We start from the raw sequence: 21,439 nt of genomic DNA, 5'->3' as shown, positions 1-21,439 counted from the left end.
CTGCTGATGACTCAGATCCCTCTGTTCTCCTCTTTGCTGCAGAGGGCTTAAGGCCAACATTTTCTCTATCTTGCAGATCGTGGCCCAAAAGAAGATGCTGAAGCCCTTGTTGCTGAAGTACGGGAAATATGCTGGCAAATCCACCATTACCGTAGGTTTCTTAGACTGTGCTTGTGACCTTACTGATCAGCTGAAGGTGTGCAGATAAGAGCATTTATAGATGATACATTTAGAGATTTCTCTTTTTAGCTTTCTTCCTTAAAAATAAACAAACAAAAAAACTGGTTACAATCAGTCACTGTAACTCTTACAGAGTTTCAGTGATTTAATGTATATTGATTGTAATTGAGAACTGAATTATCATTATCAATTTCTTTTTATAGAAACAGAACTAGAAACAAGCAAACATTTTCTCTCCATTCTCCATGTGGTTGTGCAATGGGCGAGCTACTCCTGTTAAGCACACCACTGCACACAGAGGGGCTGGGGATGATCTGTTTGAAATTATCCATATATGAGAGATCAAGTCTCAGATGTGGAAGAGAGTTGCCGGTTCATTAACCAAAATCTTGGTAGCATAAAAACATGACAAGCGCCATCAAGCTGTGCACTGCTCTTCTCTACTCTGACTTCTTCAGAGATACACAAGGGAGTCTCCCTCTCCTATAAATTTATTCCAAATGAGATCCTCACCTTAGGCTGTCTGGCAGCGAGATTATCAATAAGGCTGGATTGCCTTACGAAGTTCACTAGTTGCATCACAGGTGTCAATTAGTACTCATTCAATGTTTTCACCTAGAACAGGAAGTTCAGAGAGCTGGTGTGACATTTATGAGGAAAGACATGACAAAATAAGTTGATGTATTTTGAATATTTACCAACTAGCCTAATTTTGACACCAGAGTATGTGGAAAGTGTCATAATGAGTGGTAGAGGTGAGGACCTAAATTCAGGATCTGGAGGCAAGAAGGCTGGAAAAAAAGACTTGAGCAAGAATGCAGGAAGCTAACAAAATGAACCAGCAATGAGGAAAAGAAACCAAGGGTTATAAATCCACAGGAACAAATCGAGACACAGGTGAAGTGAATGAACTAAACAAGACCAGGTGAACTAATGAACAGGAAACCAGACATGAGAGAACTAAACCAGGAAAACTAGAAACAAAAACAGGAAACCAGACCTAAGATACAAAACAAGAGACCAAAACTAAGATTACAAAACACACATTATGACAGAAAGCTCTTCAGATGAGCTCACAGAACTGATGTTCTGTCCAGGGTGTACCTGACTCTTGCCTAATAATTCCTGGGAAAGGTTCCAGCTTCCCTATGAACTTTAATTGGACTAAGTGGCTGAGAAAATGCATGGATGGCATTATTCTAATCCAAAACCTGTTGTATGTGTCTCCCTGTGTTTGGATTTGTTGGTATTGTATTTCTCCTCAGAAAAACAAAATCTCAGCTCATTAATGTGAAAGTCAAATGTCCATCAAACTACAAACAACTTCCTTGAGGAACATATTAAACAGCAATGTTTGTGGAGTAGGCGATTAATGGTATGCCAAAATCCCAGTTTGGTACATACCTTGGTTTTAATGTCATGGTTTGGTTAGTTTTCGGTACAGTATGGGAAACAAATGCAAAACATAAAACTACTTAACTTTGGTGTAAATAGGAACATATTTAATTAAAAGGGAAATGAAACCAAAAACAAAAAAGGAAAACTACCCCTAAATATCCTTGTATTTGCACAGTATCTGGACATATAGTATATATGCGAGAGGGAAGGATGTTAAAAAAAGAAAGAAAATTACTTCAAAATTATTTATTGTGTATTATCCATGGTTCATTATATATCAGTTCAATATCTCCTTTAAAAATGAAAACTTTGATTGGATGGAAGCGGTAAAAGATAAACTTACATTATTGGTTGCAAGTCTATCACATGTTTAGTTAATGAAACAATTATTTGAATGAGCAAACATTTTCAGATAAAGTCTATTCAAAGTGAAAACCCTTAAACTATTTAATGTATTTTAGTTACTTTACACTGTTATTTTTAATGAAAAAAAAGTTGTCAGAGATGATAAATGTGGCTCTTTAAAACAGAAACAATTTAAACATCGTAGCAAAAAATACATTCGTTCTTTCCAAGGGATTCTGTGGTTCAAGATTTCTTTATCTAAAACAAGTTTTCAGTGAAAACCAGTGGTGTGTCTAGAAAAATTTTATTGTTGGGCAGGGCAGGGGCACAGATTTGAAAAAGGGTGGCACATATAAATGGCCCAAAACCTAAATGATGAATTTATTATAACTTTTTTATTTTTTTTATTTTTTGTCTTATCCAGCATTTAGGCAAGCAGAATGATGGTCTGGATACTGTGTTCTGCTGTGCAAATTTTCTCTGCCAAGGGAAGCTTTATAGATATAATGATCCCCTTGACTTTCTGAATTTTTATTTTATTTATTTTGTATTATTGTTTGAATTGTAGAGTTTGTACTGCTGGACCAGAGAGGACAGACAAAAGACAGAAAGAGAAAGGAGAAAAAACACTTCATAAGAAAAGTGAAAGAGATAAAGGGAAAGGAAAGGGAGAGAAAAACAAACTAAAAAATAACCCAAAAACAAAAAGAAAAAAACAACCTACAGATGTATACATACACACATACATACACACACATACATATACACACACATACACACGCATACATACACATACACATATACACACATTTGTGTATATACACCTATATACATACACACACACACACACCTCTATGCACACACACACACACACACACACACACACACACACACACACACACACACACACACACACACACACACACACACACACACACACACACATACATACATATAAACATATACGCACTCCCCAGTATTAACACATATACATACACATACAAGCCAACTTTAGATCATAGTAACTAGACTATGAATCTAAAAAGTTAAATATAAATGAGAAACAAACAGAAATGAGAAAACTAGCTGCTGTTAGTGAATAAAACTGCGTGACGACTCGGTGACTGTGTCACATGCAGAACATGCAGAGCGGAACGTGTTCCGGAAAAGGTGATCATGCCAGTGTGACCCCTCCCACACAAAGGCAAGAGGCACGCCAGGAGTACCCCCGAGACCCGGGCCATCGGCAGCCACCCCCATGCACAGACCCGAATTTATTATAACTAAAATGGCTACAATAACCTCAAACCAAATCAAAATTTGTGTAATCATGATGCCAATTTTAGCTTTTAATTCATGATTGAGATGCTGCATTGATTAGTAAAGTACAAAGATTTTGTGTCCAGTCAGCTTCATCAGTGTTTAATCAGTGTAAAGGATCCAGGTGTGCTGAAGCAGCTAAATGCCGCAAACCTGGAGGTTACCCCCAAAAAATACTATTATTTTGGGGAAATGTTAAGAAGCAGCAGATTCACCTCAGTGGTAAAAAAAAAAATTAAACAATCATTAGAAATTTAGATGCATTCTTTCTGAAATGCCAATTTATCTCTCATATTCTAATGTGTTTTGTGAATTGTTGCATTTGTGTTTTTTTTTTAAAAAGTATTATTAAAAATATTTGGTTATGTTGTGTTACTGAAATGTTTTTTTCTCTTTTAATCCCCCCCCTAAATGTTTTGTCTTCTGTTTTGTCTGTGTTTCTTTTTAAAATATGTTTGGATTCATACTTCAGCACCAGTATATTCAAGGATACCATCTGCTGCTATCCACTTTTATATGACTTTCTGATTGCATCCTTAGAGAGGGCAAACCACTGGTGTCTGTGTGTTCAGATTTAAGTATGATATGCCTTCAAGAAAGAGGACACATTTTAATGCTTATTGCAGAAATCTTTAAGCACAGGATGCCTCTAAAAGAGATGTGTCACAGCTCTTGCTGGTATGAAATGTGTTGGTAAGCATCAGCGGCCAAAAGAGGGAAAGAGAAAAAAACACATTTTCTTTTACACCATTGCATCTGTGCTTCACAGTGAAAACCATATCCTCAATGATGACATAAGCCTAATCCCAGCCCTTATCATAAACACAGGAAAAACGTCATTTAAAAACAGCACCATTCTCAGAATGCAACTTCCTCAGTCCTGTCAAAAATGTGTTTTTTTAGCATTCAAACACACATTCAGAAACACACACTTGTCTTCATCTTATACAAAGATTCACTTTATTTTGTTGCCTGTCAAGACAAGCTGCCTGATAAAACACACAAGTTTGTCAGTCATCACTGTCAAACTTTGTGTGCAGTCATGCTTGCTGCTCGCTCAGTCACAGCTCTGGTGGTTTGATTTAAGGTTTCTCTCAGTTTCTTACAGAGAAGAAAAACACACACTTGGAACAGCTAAAAGTTGCATATCTGATTTTTTCTCTTTATAAAACACACAAGTACGAAGAAACAAACCATAGCCATTTTGGCGTGACACCATTGCACTGCTCCGTTGAACCAAGCTGTATGCAGTGACCTTTTCGGGTGTGTACAGTTAAATTGATGAAACATCAATAAAATGTTATATTTGAGACTAACGTGTGGAGATTGGCCCTTCAGTTTTCATATAATGGTTCTTTCCACACTTTTGTTTAATGTATCTATTGATCCTGTGCAAAGTGAAAGGCTCTTAAAAAATTACCAGTTAACTGCGGACAATGCTGCAAAAGTAGAAGTAATTTTTTTTACAATAGAAAGGCCACATTATGCATGCTTTTTTTAATGCTTAGCCCGTAGAAAGGTGTGTCAAAATGAAATAGTGTTCAAATGACATGCAAGGTACTTCAGGGATACTTTTAGTTCAGTTTTACATTAGCTGCTGTGTTTGAGCTCTTCTTGAATGGCAGTGTCTGTTGTCTAGAAAGGGTTTTTGTAACAGGTTTGCAATTTAAGTACATATCCTTCCAGATTTTATACCTCTATTGGCATCTTTTATGAATGCGTCAGCCAGTATTGATTGCATTTCAAGAGCATTTATATGCTTTTATCTAAAAAGCTTCACAATCTACACTTATAAACCAAAGGTGAAAAGGTGCAATGTCAGTATCTCACTCAATGAAGAAGTTTTGTTTTTGTCTTTTTGCATTGATCTGTCTGTCCATCTGTCTGTTTGTGATCAACTTTATGCAGTTTTACTGGGCAGATTTTTAAAAACTTTTCTTTGAATGGATATTTTTCTAACTTAGTTTAGAAGTTAGAAAGGGGGGGGGGGGGGGGGGGGGGGTATTACACTAATTAACATTTATTCACTGATCATCAGCCCATAGCATTTGTCCAAAATGTGAAGGAATGAATGAATCATTTATATGTTATAAATCATGTACTTTTGTCAACATTTTCCTCTGATCTGCACAGACTGAGCTAGAGTTGTAGCTCTGGCCATCAGTTTGAGGTTAAATTTAAAGTTGCATTCTAATATACACTGCTAAAAAAAATAAAGGGAACACTAAAGTAACACGTTGTAGATCTGAATGAATGAAATATTTTTATTAAGTACTTTGTTCTTTCCATATTGAATGTGCTGACAATAAAATCAAACAAAAATTATCAATGAAAATCAAATGTATCAACCCACTGAGGTCTGGATTTGGAGTTTTACACAAAATTAAAGTGGAAAAACACACTACAGGCTGATCCAACTTTGATGTAATGTCCTTTAAACAAGTAAAATGAGGCTCAGTAGTGTGTGTGGCCTCCGCGTGCCTGTATGACCTCCCTACAACTCCTGGGCATGCTCCTGATGAGGCGGCGGATGTTCTCCTGAGGGGTCTCCTCCCAGACTGGACTAAAGCCTCGCCAACTCCTGGACAGTCTGGTGCAACTTGGCATTTGGTCTCACAAGGGGTCTGAGGATCTCATCTCGGTACCTAATGGCAGTCAGGCTACCTCTGGCGAGCACTTGGAGGGCTGTGCGGCCATACAGTGAAATGCCGCCCCACACCAGTACTGACCCACTACCAAACCAGTCATACTGGAGGACATTGCAGGCAGCAGAACGTTCTCCACGGCGTCTCCAGGCTGTCACATGTACTCAGTGTAAACCTGCTTTTATCTGTGAAGAGCACAGGATGCCAGTGGCAAATTTGCCAATCTTGGTGTTCTATGGCAAATGCCAAACGTCCTGCACGGTGTTGGGCTGTAAGCACAACCCCCACCTGTGGACGTTGGGCCCTCATACCACCTCATGGAGTCTGTTTCTGACTGTTTGAGCAGACACACGCACAGTTGTGGCCTGCTGGAGCTCATTTTGCAGGGTTCTGGCAGTGCTCCTCCTGTTCCTCCTTGCATAAAGAAGGAGGTAGCAGTCCTGCTGCTGGGTTGTTGCCTTCCCATGGCCTCCTCCACGTTTCCTGATGTACTGGCCTGTCTCCTGGTAGCGCCTCCATCCTCTGGACACTACGCTGACAGACACAACAAACCTTCTTGCCACAGCTCACATTGATATGCCATCCTGGATGAGCTGCACTACCTGAGCCACTTGTGTGGGCTGTACTCCGTCTCATGCTACCACTAGAGCGAAAGCACCGCCAGCATTCAAAAGTGACCAAACCATCAGCCAGAAAGCATCGGAACTGAGAAGTGGTCTGTGGTCACCACCTGCAGAACTACTCCTTTATTGGGTGTGTCTTGCCAATTGCCTATAATTTCCACCTGTTGTCTATTCCATTTGTACAACAGCATGTGAAATTGATTGTCAATCAGTGTTGCTTCTTAAGTGGACTGTTTGATTTCACAGAAGTGTGGTTGACTTGGAGTTACATTGTGTTGTTTAGATGTTCGATGGACAGGTAGTTATTCAAATAAGCGCTAGATTAAAAAACTAACAAAGAAAAAATAAAATAAAAAACATATTTACAATTGTCAATAATTGATTTAAGGAAAAAATTCTGTCCCTTCGCAAGTACAACAACTCATGTTATGTAAAGCTATTAACGTAATGTTAGCAAGAAGCTACATAGCGTTGCTAATCTCAATGCATTGGCTAGCAGTAGGATAGTTTTAAGAGAAGTTGTAGAAACCCTGTCCTACTCAGTTTTCAATCAGTGCATTTAGGAACGAAACATCAACTAAGATAATCAAGATTTGCAAAGTGGATCTAAAATCAAAGTATAAAGATGTCAAAGAGTAGGGTGATCATGTGTCCTGGTTCACCTGGATATGTCATCTTTTTGGGAGCAGAAACAAATCAAAATTGCAAAATCATCCAGGATTTTGCTCTATCTCAGCCTCAAATATGTTTACATTGGATTATCCATTTGCATATTATCACAAACTCTCATTGTGTTTCAAGAAGGAATCAGAGAGGAAGGGAGAGGATGGAGAAGAGGCAGCTGCAGTGTGGACAGTGCAGATGCAGGGGGTTGTGTTGTGAAAATGGGAAGAAGACTCTTCTTCCTCATAGTCTCAGACAGGCTTTGCACCAGTATATGAAACTGGGTTGGTTTTCCCAGTGAAAGTGATCACCAAACACTAAAACCTGCAGGAATGTAGCACTCGAGGACCGGAGTTGGTGACCCCTGCTCAAAAGTAAACACTGCATTGTTTTTAGTCTCTTTTGCATTAGACACATCATTCATCACGTATACCTGACATGTTTTGATGGTAACCGTTCTGTCTTCATAAGACCAAACATGTCAGGTGTGTGTGACAGATTACGTGTCTGATATAAAATAAGTCAAAACCTATGTAAGAACATAGACACAACAGATGTATTTGGTTAAACATTACATTGTTAAATTATTGTACCGAATCTTGGATTAATTTAGTCAATTAAAATACATTTAAATAATACAAATAAATCTTGCCCCCTTCCAGGTTCATGCTGAGGAAATTTCTGGCAATAATGGTTATGTGGAGCTCTCTTTCTGCGCCAAGAAACTTGATGATAAGGTGAGTTAAGCCAACACAGTTGTTTAATGGTAATACACTGCTATAGGCTGTAAAGTGATATGATTCTACTAATGTCATGTTGGGGTACAGCTTTGAAAACCACCCAATGTTTCATTGACACATACACTATCCACCAATAATAGATAATTTTTCCACAGAATGATCATCCAAATGGAAATTGAAAACAAGACGGTAACATTGTCCTTGTGCACATGTGTAAACATAACGATATTGCATGCAAATTGCTTGGAAATCCAGCAGTGTGTCAGAAGGGAAATGTCTTACTGCTTCTGCTTTAAGGCAGGATATCACTGACCTCAGCTGCTTCTGCTCTCGCATGTTCAAACTTTGCCGAGGGCTTATTTCAATCAAAAAGACAGCGGGAGCTTACATCCACTTACAAGTCTGATGATCTGAAGTCACACCATGTTCTCAGGAACATGCCTCAGGAGTCCAGGCTCGTGGCTTGACCTTGATTCCTCACGGTACAGACAGCAAGTGTATTTAGCTTTGAAACTGCAGTTTGAAATTCACAGCCACTCTGCCAGCGAAATTGAATCAAACTCTTACATGAAGGCAATGATAATTCAACTCTTTAAAAAAAAAAAAAAAAAAAAAAAAAAATCTTGTTTTGAAGTCTGTCTTCTGCTGTTAGGACAGTTGCTATGTAGAGGAAATCCAGGCTGCTGATGGAAATATTCACTTTGTGTTTAAATCCTGGAGAATCCACCTGCTGGCTTTAGCTGAACTGGTTTCTGGAGAGATTGTTGCCTGTTCAAATAAATCACTGCTTCTTGAGCGGCAATGTTGCGTCACAAAATGCCATCAGCTTAGAGAGATGTACAGGTTTCTACCCATTGCTTCTGGCTGGTAAAATCACCCATCCTACATTATGTTGGTGCAGAATAAGCTTGGAAAGCTAATGGTGTAACTGAGAAGTTTACTTTGGCATCAAGATAATCATTGATCGTTGCAAATAATAAGTCAGTAACAGTCATGGATGTTTGCATATGTTTGCAGTCACAAACCAGTGCTTCTTATGTACTCATTAAACTTTTTCTCTTAATCTTAACCCGAAAGCTTTGATTTCTAATATTGCCCTGTAGTTTTAGTACCTAAACCTAACCAGGAAACTGCAGCCCTTAGAATACTATGATTTTGTGTCATGAATATCCCAAAGTACTAGCTATGTGAAGATAGAGCTGTGTATTTTTACCTGTACAAGTAGTCTCACATAGTCTCAATGAGACTCCCACTGTGGTAAAACCAGTAGGATTATGAATATGAGTATTTTTTGGAGTGAGTTCTGACCTTTGCTTCATATACAACTTGTCCATTGGTTAAAAAGACTCCTACAACCTGACATGGATAAATGTATGTGCTCGTTCAAAAGCTGCGTCATAAATGTCACTTTCTTTGTGGCTGTGAGTGTGCTTTTGGTCTTCTTGGTCTGAATTGTGGCTCAATGTGTTTTTGTTTGTTAGCCCTTGATGAAGTAGTTGAGATGTAAAACCAGTTAATGAAACGAAAAGGTAAAAATATAACCATGTTCTTTATAAGATTGCTATGATGATGTTAAAGATGTTAAAAATGTTTTAATCCAAAACAATATCCTGCCTCAAACCTTACCAGATTGTTATGACATTTTCTTTTCATGACTAATGACTAATAAAGATAGCTGTACCTTAATAATACAAAAAACAATTTCCCTTTTGGGGATTAGAAATGTACAGTATTGTTTAATTTGGTTAAAATCAACCAAGATAACCAAACAAAACCAGCAGAAACAGAGATAACAGTTCCAAGCAGGAAAGAAAACAACAACTTGATGGGTGTGAAATGTTGTATTTTCTCTGATAAACTGTTTTATTAAGCTGCTTATTAGTACTAGCACAAAGACTGAAGCAGTAGAATTCTTCTGCTCTGTAGAAGCTCATCTGTTGTATGACCATTACCTGAAGTATTCGTCAAAAGGGATGCAGATGTTGGTGAGCAGAAGGTTTCATTGTGAAATATAAAAGGTTGTGATATCTGGTAATGATTAACAATCACTGTCATTGTTAGCCAGTGATTAAATGTTGACATGTGTGCCTCATGAGTCCACAGAACGGATGCCACTGGCTAGCTGTTGCCATGGCAACAACAAGAGGATGCTATAGTTCTTTTTTTTCCTCCGACTCCTATCCCTCAGGAGACGTATCTGGCTAATGTGGCGGGAAATGCATCCGTAACTGTCTCTCATCCCATGCACACAAACCTCCCCCTCACCCACCCAAGCATCACAGTTGCACACACACAAACACACACCAACAGACAAACACATGAACACAACAGTAATTATTTGTTTTCTTCCCTGAAGAATCAATTGACCTAAATTATCAGTTTAGCCTCTGTGCTCAGACTCCTGTACTCAAGATGATGTAGGGTATCACACATAACCATAAAAGATGAAAAGTGTTATGCATACTTTTGTTTAAGCAACATTTTTAGTATTTTCACAGATTATTTAAATAGACATGACTACTGCTAAGTTATTATAAGAAGTTACAAAGTGCAAAAAAAATCTCACTAAAGAAACAAAGATTCTTTCTGACTGCATAGAAATATGTGTTTGATGAAATAGCAAGATTATATTTCTTTTTGTTAAAGAAAAACAAACATCAGATGAGTAAAAATGTCTAATGCCTACATAATGCAACTGGTTAGATTTTTTCTTTGTCTTCCATGTTGTCCTATAAATGTCATGCCAGGGTGTACCTACTTACCTTACTGTCATATATATATATATACATGTATATATATATATATATATATATATATATATATATATATATATATATATATATATATCAATAGTGAAGAGCAGCATTAAACATTACCTGTCCTGCAATTTTAAAGGAAGTAACATGGATCTGCAGTACAAAGTAAGAGGTTCCTTCTTTGTTTATGCTTGTGGAGAAATATTTGTCTTGTAGTTAATCTTGCTGCTGAACAAATAAACAGAGTGGTGACCATTCCACTGAGCATAAATAGTCATAGCTCTGCGACGAGTCTGGCAAACGACCACACAGGTTTTGTGAAAATCACAAAGAAAGAATTACTGTAAGAAATTGAGGAATAAGAATGTTAACGGTAATGGAAAAGGTAAACATGCTCCAACTGGTGTCTTACTAGTGCCCTTGCACTGTTTGTTAAAAATGTATGTACTTTTTGTGTCTCCCATCCTGAATACATATGAAATATATATATATATATATATATATATATATATATATATATATATATATATATATATATATATATATATATATACATACATATATACATATATATACACACATATATACCTCCCTGAATTATATAAACTTTGATGTTTGGTTCAAAACTGTACCTGCTCGCTACAACCATACATGCTCACTGTAAATTCAGAGTTACCACTTTACCCAGCATGCAAGTCTGTATACTATGAGACAAAGAAAGAAAAAAGACATAATGAATGAGAATATACAAAACAAGAGTTTAGGTTTATTTGTCCATTCTGCTTGGATAATGAAGTCTTCATTATTGACTTGAAGGTACAGCTCTGTACCCAGAAGAGTACTTTTCTGTGCCTTAGTGTGGAGGAAAAGAAAAATGAGTGAAAATGAACACTAAAGATTACTTTTTTGTTTGCCTTTCTTATTTGATTTACAGCAGCCATTGAAAAAGAAATTTGACATTACACTATCAGAAACATTTAGTTACATAGTTTGTTTTATGAGCCTGTTGTGCCAGGGATGTCGTTCTTTATAGGAGCCTGGGTTAATAGTTCTTGTTTATTTCCATCTACAGGATCTTTTCAGCAAGTCAGACCCATTTCTGGAAATATTTCGACTTAATGACGATGAAACTGAACAACTTGTCCACAGAACTGAGGTAGTCACTGCATTTCCTCTTCACTGTCGTCAACAGACATTTTTCCATAGGTCTTCCTATGTAACGTGCTCCTAAACCAACAGGTGGTTAAGAACAACCTGAATCCAGTTTGGGAGCCCTTCAAAGTGTCCCTCATGTCCCTGTGCAGCTGTAACGAAGAGCGGAAGCTTAAGGTAAGTCGTGTTAAAGAACTGTATGTTCACAATTGATGCAGATACTCTCACTTTATATTAAAGGATAAATGTCTTTATATTGTGTAAACATTCTTTACACAAGCACACAGAAGGAATAAGCAGTACTATCTGTGTGTGCCACAGTGCCTAGTGTGGGATTATGACTCCAGGGGGAAGCACGATTTCATCGGCGAGTTCTATGCCACTTTCAGGGAAATGCAGAAAATTTCCAGTGGAAATAAGGTCAGTGAATTTAGAGGCAGAACGGAACAGAGGAGAGGCGGCTGTGTAACTGCTTCATCCATTTCCACTAGGCCTCTCATTTTATTCTGCTGAAATCTATTTCACATGAAACAAATGTCATGGTGCTTTTCTATCATCAGGATGCAGTAAGCTGCTGCTGCTTCTGTTTATGCCTCTGTGTCTTTAACTTGCTCTGTCTAAAGGTTTCGTGGGACTGTGTGAATCCGAAGTACAAACAGAAGAAGAGAAACTATAAAAATTCAGGAGTTGTCATTCTCAGTGACCTTAAGGTAGGAACAAATAATGTTTTCCATAATATTTTAGGTAAATGAGTCAGTTTGTGAGTAATTATGTCATTTACACAATAAAACTGGACAAAAAACACCTCATTCACTCATGGAACAAATCTTTTAGTGATGAATGCTTGATTAACGTGCTACTGCTGCTTCTGAAAGTCTGTTTTGTACCCCTTGTCACCATATTTCTTGATTTTGTTTTAATCCTTAAAGACTCAACTCATGAAAAAATCATCAGATAAGTCAATTTTTTTAATATGAGGTCTTTATTTGTCCCTTTACCAAAATGTAATGTAAAAAAGTACCTAATTTTTTTTACATGTCAACAGTTTTATAGTATAATTTTTTTTTGCTTTCTGGTGTCCATTAAGAGGGTAAAAACACAACTAAAATTGTGTTAAACAGGATTTTGAGCCAAGCTTTTACCATAAAGAGAAGCAAAATGTCTGAGAAACTGTATGCATCATATATGTTAGGCTGGGTTCTCATGGGTTGATGACCAGATACTTCTGTTAGTACAGTGGGGCACTTTTTTCCAAACCTAAACATTACTTTTGGGTTTTTTTCTTGAATATCCTTTTGTCTTTTTTTTTTTTATTCCCTCTGTATCCTGCAGCTCCACAGAGTGTACTCCTTCTTAGATTACATCATGGGAGGATGCCAAATCCATTTTACGGTAAACTGTTTAATCTGTGTTTGCTCACACTTCAGTGTCACTGAACTCTTGTAGTTGTGCTCCTTACAAGGCTGTAGGATGATCTAATCCTTTCAAACCATCTACTAGCTACAATCATTGCTTTTTCTCTCCTACATTCTCTGCATACAGTTTTAAAATATATTTATATGCCATCTCTGTTTTTGTTTATGTGCGCTGTTAGTTTCTTTTGTTGTAGAAATCCTCATGGAATAAAACAGGAACGTTCTCTGACTTTTGCCCTTTGGTCTGCTCTCTTTAGTGCTCATTCTTCCTGTCTTGCTGTATCACAGAAGCAATGAAAAATAACATGAGGTCTTCTGTGGTAGATGTAGTTCCTCCATGGATGTAGGGTTATATTGAAGGTGTAGATTCTCTATCTGTGTGGGTGTAAAAGAAAAAAAGTTATCATCTTAGATGAAATTATTCATAATACCAATAAACATATTTCATGCTCTTTTGTTTACAGGAGTGTTTCATATAAGAAGCAACAAATCTGAAAGTCTTTCCATGACATTAAACTTTTGAAAAAAATCCTATTTTCTAACGCTAGATTGATTTAATTTCTCTCTACCAGGTTGCCATTGACTTTACAGCATCCAACGGAGACCCCAGGAACAGCTGCTCCTTGCACTACATCAATCCATACCAGCCCAATGAATACCTAAAAGCTCTGATAGCAGTGGGGGAGATCTGTCAAGACTATGACAGGTTTGTCAATCTTTTGTTTCTCAGAAAGATTTTTTTCTTCCAGGAACTGTCAGAGTCTCTTGTTGCCAAGTAAAGCTGCAGACTGCTACTCATATGCCATTCCAGTGGATTCTCTCACACTGAAACAAGCCCCTCCATCTGAACCATGACAAAAAAGCTTTAATGGAAATTGCAGAGCACAGATACATAATGCATCTGCAGATTATTGCATTTCTGCTCACCAGTTTGCTACACAGCTAATGGATCAGACCTGCTGACCACCAGCTCCAGTTTCCTCACATTTATTTTTCTCACAAATGTATTTAGCATCTGAAACTCTATAATAGTTAGGTTCCTGATAATAGTTGAGTCATAAGCCTTTTCTGCTGCTTATATTAGATTCTATTTATTGTCCACCTAATGTGCACATGGTTAATGGCTCTTGCAAAGTAATGAAAAAGAAAATTGTTTAAATTGCAGATAAGTGAAAGCAATATGTTGGCATTAATAGTATATGAAGACATTAAGCTGAAGATGGTACCAGAGCCATCAAGGACACTCTCCCAGCCCACTGGATACACTTTGTACTTCTTAAAATAGAAAATAAATAAAATGTTTTCTGACCTTAATTAAATGAAAATAGAAAATAATCAAGAAGTCAATGAAAGAAATGAAAGATGTCAAAGGACTTTACAAGTTGCAATTAAATAATTTAATGCTGTGGCAACAATGCCTTTAAAGATAATATTAATATTATTGTCATTTTTATAAATATATAATATCATAATATCATGGAACACAGGTTGGAGGGGCCCCTGTGAAACTTTAGGTCCTCCAGAGACCCAAGAATCATCTCTGTGTTTATGCAAATGTACATATCAACGTCGTGCACCATCCATGTATTGACTAATTTGGGTAAATACCAGAAGCAGAGACTCCACCTGGTGTTTCTAATGCTGAGGTAACATTTCTGAAATGGAAATTGAACTATTTTCTTACAATGTCAAAGAAATCTCAAAAGACTTGCACATTTCTTGGCAGTTCAAGCAGCAGCGAGAAACTTTGAACGCAGTAGTAAAAACACATACAGCTTTTCCTCATGAAGATTGCTGGAATCTGACACTGAGGGGCACAGTGGATGAAATTCTGTCTGCTAATGACGGTGTGTTTGCATCTAGGTGGAACATTCAGAGAACAGAGGAAGTATGATATACTATTAAGGAAGAAGAAACACTGCAATTTATTTCTAATAACAAAAACACAATTTTTTTAGCAGTTGTCAATCTGACACTAAATTCTGTGTAACCATGTTGCCATCCTGCTTGGAACAAGTAACATTTGTTATGCTGGTTAATGCTAATGGACAAAACACAAAAAGCAGCAGTATTGCTGAAAGTAATTTTATGACATAATGATAATAATAATAATAATAATAAGAAGAAGAAGAAGAAGAAGAAGAAGAAGAAAAAGAAGAAGAAGAAGAAGATAATGAGGACGGACCATAGACTGTACAGTCTATGGGATGGACAGGGACAAATATGTCAGGCTAGGTGTCACACTCTCACTCAAGTCACCCCCACTCACTTACTGGTTGTCTATATTTATACTCATACAAGTCCACACTAACACACGCATGCGTGCACACACACGCAGACACACACACACACACACACACACACACACACACACACACACACACACACACACACACACACACACACACACACACACACACACACACAGGTTAAATAATAACCAAAGCTTATTCTGTGTTGAGAAACCTTTCCAGACAATTATAAGCCACCGGTCTATTCTGTCTCCTGCTTTCATTATAATGCTCTACGCAGCAGTCACAGTAGGACTCCTATATTAATGACAAGGTGTTATACTGAGCTAAACAACATGATTGTGACATTTTGTCAGCAAATGATTTAGATCCCAGTTTGCCACAGTAAATATAATATACAAACTACCCTAACACCACTATTTATAGCAACAGCAAAAACAAGAAGGGGTCACCTTATCTCAGTTTTGAGTAATAACAGATGGTCCACCTGTGAAGGTATGCTTGGTCCACCAGGAGCCACCAAATATTTATACACTTAAATCAGCCATGCCATCACCATGTAAAAAGAAATACATTCACAAACACACACTCCATATGGAGTTGTTAACACTCACACATTAAACACGTTTAACCATCAAGCTTAAAAAGCTGCAGTCACTTATTATCAGCACAAAATGATAAACATAAGCTGTTAAAAAGTTTCTAATTGTCATTTAATCTTTGCTTATGAAACGTTCCTCACTGGCACAGTTAGCAGCTATTTTAGAGTTGAACAAGGATAGTTGAGTGCAGAATGTGTGTACAGACACAACACATAATATGAACTAATATTTTACCAAAGCCACAGCAGGAAATGCCATACAGCATATAATGTAGATTCAAGGTCAGAATCCACAGTAACCCTTACGTTTAGGCTGATATGACAGTTATAACAGTACTGCAACAAACCATGGCAGCATTTACAACAGAATGAAGTTTTGACAGCAAGTGGTGCCATGATTTATTACAGCAACAGAAAAGGGAACGTGGAGAATCTAAAATAGTGATCTTCATGTTATTTTCAGATGAAAATTTAAAGCTTTCATCAGAGCTACATGCCAACTGTGTCATCTGTATCCCACGTTTGTTTAACGGTGAACTCTCTTGCTATCTTGGCTGACTGCTGCTCATGGAGACTTTGAGAATATTAGAAAGTTTTGGACGTTTGCCCACCTCTTCCTGAAGTGCCTTTGTTTGCTTATAAAGGTCCCTCTCTGCACCCTCTCTTACTGTCAATTTGGCAAACTCGTCTGTTTTGTCTGTGGGCACATGCCAGTGACAAGCAGGCCAATCTGCAGCATTGTAGTACAGTGTGATTTATTTTCGTTTTGACAAGCAGGCCAGTCGGACCATTTCAAGGCCTAGGCCACTGGCCCATGGGCCATACCGGACCTGCATGTTTGGTGATACACAGCAGTACTTTGGCAAAAACACCTTATACCAGCTGTCAAGCATGATGGTGGAGGGGTCAAGACTAGAGTTTGTTTTGTAGCCGCAGGACCTGGAAACCTTGCTTCCAGTCACTGAGTCACACACAAATTCCTCTGTATACCAAAGCACAGATGACTTGAGTAAAATGTTCCCTGTTAGTGTGAAACGCTTATGAGAGCCTTTTTATTTAATCAGTTATGAATAATGTAGGTTGATAAGCAACTTTTGTATTTTGGGATTTCATATCATATAATCTTTATAAAAACAGATACTATGTTCATTTTAATTAAATAAATCTTTTGCTCTTTTTAAACAAGTGCACACAGAACCACAGCAAACAAATTAAGAAAATGATTGGTTTCTTGGTTTCTTCACTATTTCCAAAAGTCCTTGTATTTAAATGCAGCCCTCAATATGTTTTCTGGCTTGTACCACGACGCCGACTGTCTTTGGATCATCTGTGCCCCCAAAGCATTAGCCTAGAGATTAATTAATGCACAGAAAACAGAAGAAAGGTGTAAAAAGAATAGTTACAGTGATTACTTCTTCAGATGGTTCTATAAACTACTGAATCACAGATTGTACTTAGTTTATCAATACACAGCTTCTGCATTTTGTTTTGTGAGTTGCTGCTATGAAGGGTTTTCTGTAACACTGAGTCAGACCTCTGCACCTGACAGGTATTTTTGCACACTGCTTATCAACAAAATGCTCTAATTCGTCCCAGAACAGGTTTTAATTATTCTTTTAAACTCAATTTAATTAAAAAGCAATGTCTTATTTCACAAAATTATAATATAGCAAATTTTGATTTATTCTTACTTTTTTTTTTTAGTTATTTGAGTTATTTGACTATTGTAAATTTTGCTTTTCATTAATATGAAGCTATAAATACATTTGAGGGCGACTGTTTGTATCCTGACACACTGACAAACTTTAGAACTTAGAGAGTCTACATTTTTTTCCCCCACCACATTAATCCTTTCTTCTTAATCTTTTGTCCTCAGTGGTGCTACTTTGGAAATAGGAAGAAATCCACCAGGTATTGGAGGATAATACCAAAAAAAGCTATTTCTAGTTTAACATTTTCTTAAAATTTGTTTATTAAAAAAATTGTTTAGGTATATTGTAAAGTCATACTGTAATTTCTTTAGTATTTTTGGGTGTGAGTATGTCTCTCAAGTCACAGATATCTCTGGTAGTAGAAAAAAATGCAATGCTCAACTGTTTCACATGTACAACAGAGTTCTTTTCTTTTTTTTGCTCACAGTTGCAGTTCTCTGTATCTGTTGCAGACTGGTTCTCCTTCGTAGTCTGACTGCATAGATCATTAGACTGAACTACACACCAATACATGCAGAGATAAGGGCTGATGCCAGGCGAGCAGGCACTTCAAAAAGAAGTGGGAGGCATTATGCCTGGAAGAAAACAGCAGGGTGTAGAATCTGATGTAAAGACAGAAGAGGTGCAGCATGAAGCCTGACATGTTTGCATGTGAGAGTACTTGTTACTACAAGAGCCATTACCAGCTGAAATGGTGAATTTTGTCAGAAGGAGCAAATATTAAAATATGTGAATCATCATCATTATTCCAGGCAAACTTGCAGGTATTTGGTAATGAAACAAAAAAGGAAAAGTTATTTATTGTTGGATCTGATTCATAGAAAGACCCTCTCATCTGTTAAACATAAGGCAGATGAAGATTAACACCCTGACTCCTGATTTATGCAGATCCTCCAATTGAGTATCAGGGGAGCACTGTGTTGCTAATTATAGCATCCAAGAGATAGCACCGAGGACACTGAAAACATGCCTGAAAATGTGCAGTTTGCTCTTGTAGCTCTATCATTTCCATGTTTACATGATTTTGATACACAATGGCGTCATACACGGAAACAAGCTTCTGGGCAAACAGTGACTGAAAGTGTAGGCAGCACTTCCCTCTGAAGTTGGAATTGTTACTGAGGTGTAAAGTGTAGGCAAGCAAACCTTTTAGCCTTTAGTGGATATAGGTGACGTGGGATTTTTTGAGTCCTTGCAGAGGAGTGCATTATGGAGTTGAGAGACTAGCTTTTGTCTGTGTGGGTAGAGATTCGTTTTCCTCGCTAAGAGGGCTGTTGCACCGGCCGGTCACATTATCCTGTTGCTCCTCACATGTGCTAACAGAGTGAGATGACAAGGACCACCAACCTCTTGACAGTAGAATTCATGATGAATATTTGTTTCGACTCTCTTGTATGAGCTGGTTATATGTCACGTCCTTTATATCTGCTGAGTCACTGGTTCCTTAAGACATCATATTTTTTTTTTTACAATTTCGTCTGTGCAGTGCAATAGTCTTGAAGTTTAGATTATGTGTTTTCTATATTTGCATTATTAACAACAGCAAAGGTACAACATGTGACAGAGAAAACTGGCTGGGCTTAAAGAAAGTCCTTCCCCTTCCAACTTCATATTGTTTTTGGTTTATCATTATGCACTATCAAACATGCATCTGTGTATTTGAAAGGTTGCAATATCAAGTAAAGGCTTGTATTCAGGAGGGATTTTATTTGGAGGAAAAAGGGGAAATTAACCTTCAGATGGACCATGTGGACACATTGCTATGACTGAGAATGGAGCATTGTAACTCAGGTGCATTTGTATATTGATACAGTACTTCACATGGAGAGGCTACATGAATGAAAAGAAAACTGAAACTAAATGATATAAAAAATAATGTTTGTAGCCAAAAGCGCGGCTGAAATACCCCTGCCTGTCTGATTCTTACTGTAAGTGCAGCCAAAACTGAAAGTTTCCTCTGCAAGTAATTCTTTTTGTAGCACAACTAAAACATTCCAGTTTGATTCAGTGCTTACTTTGAAAATCATCACACACCATCTTATCTCTGCCAGTGTTGGTGTAAGTCCGCACCCATTAGATTTAATCAAATACTTCTGATAGCTCTGAAAAGTTGCCTCAAAGCAATATTACCCACACAAAGCGTATGAAACGGTTCTCTAATCGCCACTTGTCAACAAACCAAATAACTCAACACCTTCCTAAACTGTAAAATTCACTGTGAAACCTTTGAAGTCCTCCTCAACGAATCTGGTCTAACTGATTTAAAGATATCGTGTTGAATGTTTGTGCCTCAAACTCCAATTCCTCTGAGCTGGAGATGTTATTTGTGATTGTACTGAGCGGGGAGGTTTTGTCAGTCACTGAGGCATGAAATGCAGTAAATGCTCTGATAACAGAAACAGCCACTTGAGAAAGCTGTCTGTAGGCAAACAATCACAGATGTAAAAAGAGTTGTGACAATTCTGGTTTTTAACGAAATCCCACAAATCCAAGCATATTATACTAAACCCAGATTGGAGCAAAGACACAGGCTGCAGTTTATTCTTTAATTAAAAAGCAAAACTCTGTTTTCCAGACACTTTGACTGCTGAGTTAAATTTAATCAAGAACAAAATCCACACACTGAAAACTTACATTAAACTGAAAACAAGCTAATATTCATTCATTCATTATCCTAACCACTTAGTCTGATGAAGGGCCGCGAGGAAGCTGGAGCCTATCCCAGCAGTCTTCAGGCGAATGGCAGGGTACAACCTGGACAGCTCGCCAGTCCATCGCAGGGCCAAGCTAATATTAAATACTAATAAATGTTAAAACAGAGAAATGTTTTTGATATTTGAAGAATTACATGCTTGCTTCAAATTTGATGGCATCACATGCAACACAGATGCGACTTTGGATTGAAAATTAAATAATGAATAAATGATACTGCTAAGGTAAGAGACCAGACAGAAAGTCAGTAGCACCCTTAATGTCTCTTTGTACCTGGGTTGACTTACCCATACATTTAGGATCTGGATCAGTGGTATGATGAAGCTGGTTATCAATTTAATATTCAACCCATTGTTTTCACATCTTTATTAGTTCATGCTCACATTAAACAGGTGGTGTTTGAGCATCTGACCAATTGCAGACGTGGAAAATCCTGCAGATCAGCTACTTTACCATGGAGGATCAGACAGTTATTCCTCAGATATATGAAGAATTTAAACACGTCATCCAGGCCAAAAGCAACTCTGTTACCACAACAAAAGCCAGGAAGGATTGCCGTTACCATGGAAATTTTTAATTCATCTGACATTTTAAATGGAAAGTACTCTGATCACTTTGTCACAGCCATTTTCATCAGATTCACCCTTCCTTTTAATGTCTTAGTGACACATTTAACCATATAAAAAAATCATCAGGGAAAGGCTTTCAGAAGTAAAACTGTGCTTCAAGTTAATCTGCTTGCAGGGTTGCGATAGTGATTTTTAGTTTTCTTTGAAAGATTTTGCTTTTGTTTTTCCTGTTTGTTTAGATCACTGCTAAGTCTCAGATAGGTTTTTTTAGTTTGCCAGGTGAGTGTATTTAAGGGGAAACTGATTAAGAAGGTGATTCCACTTCATTAAAAAAAAAAACGGTTTTCAAGCATGAT

General features: G+C 37.4%; 1 protein-coding gene across 1 annotated transcript in view; it reads left to right on the top strand.

The window, feature by feature from the left end:
* The window catches only part of cpne7 (copine VII), a gene marked incomplete at both ends in the record, with an annotated part of 35,029 nt that overhangs the window by 6,101 nt on the left and 7,489 nt on the right, over nt 1–21,439 (top strand). The window contains 8 exons of the mRNA XM_079244801.1: nt 77–151; nt 7,837–7,911; nt 11,743–11,826; nt 11,910–11,999; nt 12,144–12,242; nt 12,446–12,532; nt 13,155–13,214; nt 13,810–13,943. Of these exons, the coding sequence (XP_079100927.1) occupies nt 77–151; nt 7,837–7,911; nt 11,743–11,826; nt 11,910–11,999; nt 12,144–12,242; nt 12,446–12,532; nt 13,155–13,214; nt 13,810–13,943 (704 nt within the window). The remainder of the gene's footprint in view (nt 1–76; nt 152–7,836; nt 7,912–11,742; nt 11,827–11,909; nt 12,000–12,143; nt 12,243–12,445; nt 12,533–13,154; nt 13,215–13,809; nt 13,944–21,439) is intronic.

Source organism: Telmatherina bonti (genome assembly GCF_933228915.1).
Source record: "Telmatherina bonti genome assembly, chromosome: 1".
Lineage (NCBI taxonomy): Eukaryota > Metazoa > Chordata > Actinopteri > Atheriniformes > Telmatherinidae > Telmatherina > Telmatherina bonti.
This window is presented reverse-complemented; position numbering and strand designations above follow the sequence as displayed.